Source organism: Colobus angolensis, unplaced genomic scaffold (genome assembly GCF_000951035.1).
Source record: "Colobus angolensis palliatus isolate OR3802 unplaced genomic scaffold, Cang.pa_1.0 Scaffold101, whole genome shotgun sequence".
Lineage (NCBI taxonomy): Eukaryota > Metazoa > Chordata > Mammalia > Primates > Cercopithecidae > Colobus > Colobus angolensis.
Window position 1 is genome coordinate 2,934,487 of NW_012111031.1, and position 4,882 is coordinate 2,939,368.

The window sequence follows — 4,882 nt, forward strand, 5'->3', positions numbered from 1 at the left end:
CCGTAGCCTCTGCCTCCTGGGTTCATGCGATTCTCCTGCTTCAGTCTCCCAAACAGCTGGGATTACAGGCATGCAACACCATGCCTGGCCTTTTTTGTTTGTTTGTTTGTTTTTTGTATTTTCAGTTAGAGACGGGGTTTTACCATGTTGACCAGGCTGGTTTTGAACTCCTGACCTTGAGTGATCTACCCCCCTCAGCCTCCCAAAGTGCTGGGATTACAGGTGTGAGCCATGGCACCTGGCCTGAGAATCATTTTTCTCAATTACTTGATTCCATGCTTGTATTGTCCATTTGACTGTGAGTGTCTTAAGATCAGGAAGCATTTCTCACACATCTCATCCCCGGGTCAAGCAGTGTTTAGCAGTCATTCAATCAATCAACAAATATTTATGGAATGCCTACTATGTGCCAGGTACTGTTCTAGACACTGGGGTTCAGCAGTTTAAAAGTACACACATACACACACACGCACACACACACCTCCCTGCCCTCATAGACTTCACCTTCTGAGGCTACACAGTAAACCGTCAGTGATTATTTATTGAAATCTGACCAGTTGTACAGAAAAAAAAAAATGGCATTATCATGACTCTCTTAATAATACTGTGGAAATGCCTATTTTTCCCTTTCTAATCACAGTTTTTCCCACTTGTATGCTTCTTCCTCTCATATCCCATCCCAACGCCCAACAGGCAAATCCACAGACCTGGCAGTATGCCAGGCTTTTGGGTCTTACAAAATATTTACTGAATGATTTATAAAATGTTTGGTGTACATGACATGTTAGTAAGAAACAACAAATCCAAGAGCTGAAGCATGAGAGTTAATATAATAAAGCAATTTGGGAGGTAAGCAATCTCAGTGTTTTTATACGGATAAGAACATCTTAACTCAAGGTTTTCGAACTAGCCTTAGTTACCTCTAAGTGTACCTCGCCTCGTCTCCCATCCTATCTCATGCCCTCCATCTGTGTAGTGTTGATGGCAGTTCTCAGCTGCCTTGTATGATGACTCTGAACTCCCCATGGACCTACACAGGCTGCAGTCACAGCCCTGGCATGGACCCCCTGTTTGGATGGTCCTGCGTGTAATTCTGAGAAACTGGTAGGAAGCCCAGTGAGGCCGTGTGATGTTGTGGAAAGGCAGGGAACAAAAGCAGAGGCAAACCTGACCACCACAGATCCAGGGAGCCATTTGTCATGAAGCATCCCAGGCCACTCCCTCTCTAAACTAGGAGAAAAGAGAACATGTACCCTCATTTTTGGAATAATTTTCTGAACGTTTCTCAGCAAATAAAAATGTGAGAAATCACAGACAGCAATCTGGAATAGCTGAAATTACCATACTTTCAAGACTTTCAGTATTTATTCTCGAGGTTGGCAAATGTTTTTAAAAGGCTCTTCCTTTTGAAGATCAAAGCCATGAGACAACCTGTGTTAATTTTACAGAAGGAAAGATTATATGGGGGAGCAGCATTTATTAATGGAATTCTAGGAAGGCTAGTTTCAATAGTCCAGACTCAAATATTTCTTCTCTGTTAACATCATAACCAAATTTGAGGTTCACTGTTAGTGATTTCAAGAGTCAGTGATATCAAGCAGTGACACTGTCTCAGAATAACATTGTCTTCCTATTGCTACCCAAACTCTGTGATAAACAGGACCACAGAGTTAACATTTACAAAATATACTTTAAAAATGGAGACCAAGTCCACTAACTTTATTTTTATGAGTCAATTCTAATTAAGTAAATTCTGATTACTAGAAAGCTTTGGGTATAAATGTGACCTTTTGGTTTGCTATACATTGACTCTTAAAAGATGACATTTATTTCCCTGGAGCAGTTTACTAACTGTCACTCTTGTAATTCAAAAGAATTAATATTTCTCAAAAGGTGTGTGATTCCCTGCAGAGGCATGACCTCCTGTGAAGCAGACCCTTTCAAATTGGCTAATATAAAGTCAAGATACATAGAAATCAGTCCCTGTTGCTGTTTACATTGGTTTAAGTTATTGCTCCCTCATTTTGTGTAATAAAATAACACACTACTACATTATGGAAAACCCACACATAAATCTAAAAGACAAATATTCTTATTAACACCATTTTTATCCTAGAAATAAATTAGCTTCCTTAAAAAATCTATTCAATTATTCACAAAATCCATCCTTATTTTCTGAATGAACAAGGCTGAATTTTAGAAGTGCAATGAAAAGTTCTTGAGGTTCCCCTGCAGTGTAGACAATCTTTCTTAGTGGATTCCAAGGCGCAGCTTCTTGTCCTGGTGCTGCTCTTCCTTCTGTGGGACGGGTCTCAACACACCATCTAGCATTGAGAATAACACTAGGTCAGGACAGCTTCATTTCAAACCCATGGGCATTTGTTTCAGCCTTACAGGTTGTAAGAGCAAAACAATGCTTAAGTTAAAGGAACTTTCACTTTATTTTATCTTCAAATTCTTAATCTAGAATCAAATCTAGATAACTTACTCTCAGGCAATACAGAATCTGGCTTTTAAAAATTGGATTCACATGGGCCAGGTGCAATGGCTCATGTCTATAATGCCAACACTTTTGGAGGCTGAGGAGGGAGGATAACTTGAGCCCAGGAGTTCAAGACCAGCTTGGGCAGCATAGGGAGACCTCATCTCTACAAAAAAAATTTTTTTAGAAAAACAGGTGTTGTGGCCGGGCGCGGTGGCTCACGCCTGTAATCCCAGCACTTTGGGAGGCCAAGGCGGGCAGATCATGAGGTCAGGAGATCGAGACCATCCTGGCAAAATACGGTGAAACCCCGTCTCTACTAAAAATACAAAAAAATTAGCTGGGCGTCGTGGCGGGTGCCTGTAGTCCCAGCTACTTGGGAGACTGAGGCAGGAGAATGGCGTGAACCTGGGAGGCGGAGCTTGCAGTGAGCTGAGATGGCGCCACTGCACTCCAGCCTGGGCGACAGAGTGAGACTATGTCTCAAAAAAAAAAACACACACAAAAACTAACAAAAAAACAACAGGTGTTGTGGCACACACCTGTAATCCCAGCTACTCAGGAGGCTGAGGTGGGAGGATTGTTTGAGCCCAGAGAGGCCGAGTCTGCAGTGAGCCATGACTGTGCCACTGCACTCCAGCCTGGGTGACACAGTGAGACCTTGTCTCAAAAAACAAACAAACAAAAAAAAGAATTCACTCAATAGTATACGGCAAGTAATTCATAAAACTTTTTGTTTTATGTTTTTGGTGGGGGGAAGTCATATTACTAGACTGGAGGAAACAAAATGTACCTCCTAAGGGAGAAGGGGACTATGTGTGGGATGGGGAGAATCTGGGGACTGGAAGGAAGATGGACTTATCTGACCGGGCAGGCTGGGAAAAGAGTATGGCTTCAACCTCTTCCTGGCTTTTGTTTTTAATAGCTTTATTTGTACAATGAATGATCCATGTTTAAAGTATATAATAAACAACATATTTGAAGTGTATAGTTTGATGAATTCTTTTAATTTACTTTTTAATTTGTAATATTTGTAGAGATGGGGGTCTCAGTTTGTTACCCAAGCTGGTCTTGAACTCTTGGCCTCAAGTAATCCTCCCACCTCAGCCTTCCAAAATGATGGGATCACAGGAAAGAGCCATTTTGCTTAGTCCAGTTTCATGATTTCTGACATAAGTACACATTCATGAAACTATCGCCACAGTCAAGACAATGAACATATCTACCACCTGCAAAAGCTTCCTTCTGCCCTTTCTTCCTATCTTTTGAGGGATTTCCTGCCCCGAGCCTGTGTATTCTGCCCTGCTGTTTCCTTGTCCTAAGGACAGCTGGGCCAGGGCTCAGACTTGCCTTCCAGAGGTAGATCTGGAAAGCCACCCCTCTCTCTTTCTCTTTCTCATCATATTATGTAATATTTGAAACAGTCTCTCTCTATATATGTAAAATATATTATGTAATATATAATAATATATACGTAATACAGATGGGAGTTCTAAAGCCTAACAATGAAATGAATACTCATGAACTTACTGCCCCAAAAGAGTTAAATTTTGTTTAAAACTGAATAAAACTACATGATGTGTGTGTGTAGGGGAGATGGAAAAAAAACAAAACATACTGCTGAATCCAACAACTAGAACATTACCAATTCCCATGCACTCCTTCTCTCGTCCCATCCCCTTTCACCCCACTCAGAGGCAACTCCTATCTTGATTTTCGTGTTTATCAATTGATTGCTTCTTAACAATAACTTTACTGTATATACGATATAGTAAAGTTTATTTAATTTAATTAATTATTTATTTTTATTTATTTATTTATTTTGAGACAGGGTCTGTCTCTGTCACTCTGTTACCCAGGCTGGAGTACAGTGGCACAATCTCAACTCACTGCAGCCTCAACCTCCCGGGCTCAGGTGATCCTCCTCTGTTAGCCTCTGGGGTAGCTGGGACTACAGGCACAGGCCACCATGCCCAACTAATTTTTTGTATCTTTTGTAGAGATGGAGTTTTGCTGTGATGCCCAGGCTGGTCTTGAACTCCTGGGTTCAAGCAATTGGCCTGCTTCAGCCTCCCATCATGCTGGGATGATAAGTGTGAGCACCATGCCTGGCCTACCACATTTAACCAATATATGGTATGTCTTTTTGAACTTCATACAGAAATGGCATCATAATTCTGTAGTTTGCTTTTCAAAATTCAACATTTATATTTCTAAGATTCATCCATGTTGAAGAATGTAGCTGTAGTTCATTTGTTTGTTTTCACTGCTATATAGTAGTCCATTGTGGTAATACATAATTTTATTTTATTTTTTTGAGACGGAGTCTCGCTCTGTCCCCCAGGCTGGAGTGCAGTGGCGCGATCTCGGCTCACTGCAAGCTCCGCCTCCCGGGTTCAC

At 41.2% G+C, this 4,882-nt stretch overlaps 1 protein-coding gene across 2 annotated transcripts in view; it reads right to left on the bottom strand.

Moving 5' to 3' along the window:
* Nucleotides 1–520: 520 nt before the first annotated feature.
* CDADC1 (cytidine and dCMP deaminase domain containing 1) overlaps nt 521–4,882 on the bottom strand; it is a 48,795-nt gene continuing 44,433 nt past the window's right edge. Inside the window, exon 10 of one of the 2 annotated variants that reach the window (XM_011939471.1) lies at nt 521–1,230. In XM_011939471.1, coding sequence (XP_011794861.1) covers nt 1,226–1,230 — 5 coding nt within the window. In that variant the 3' untranslated portion in view covers nt 521–1,225. Of the gene's footprint in view, nt 2,325–4,882 lie in introns of both variants that reach the window. The other variant, XM_011939464.1, reaches the window with a different exon arrangement.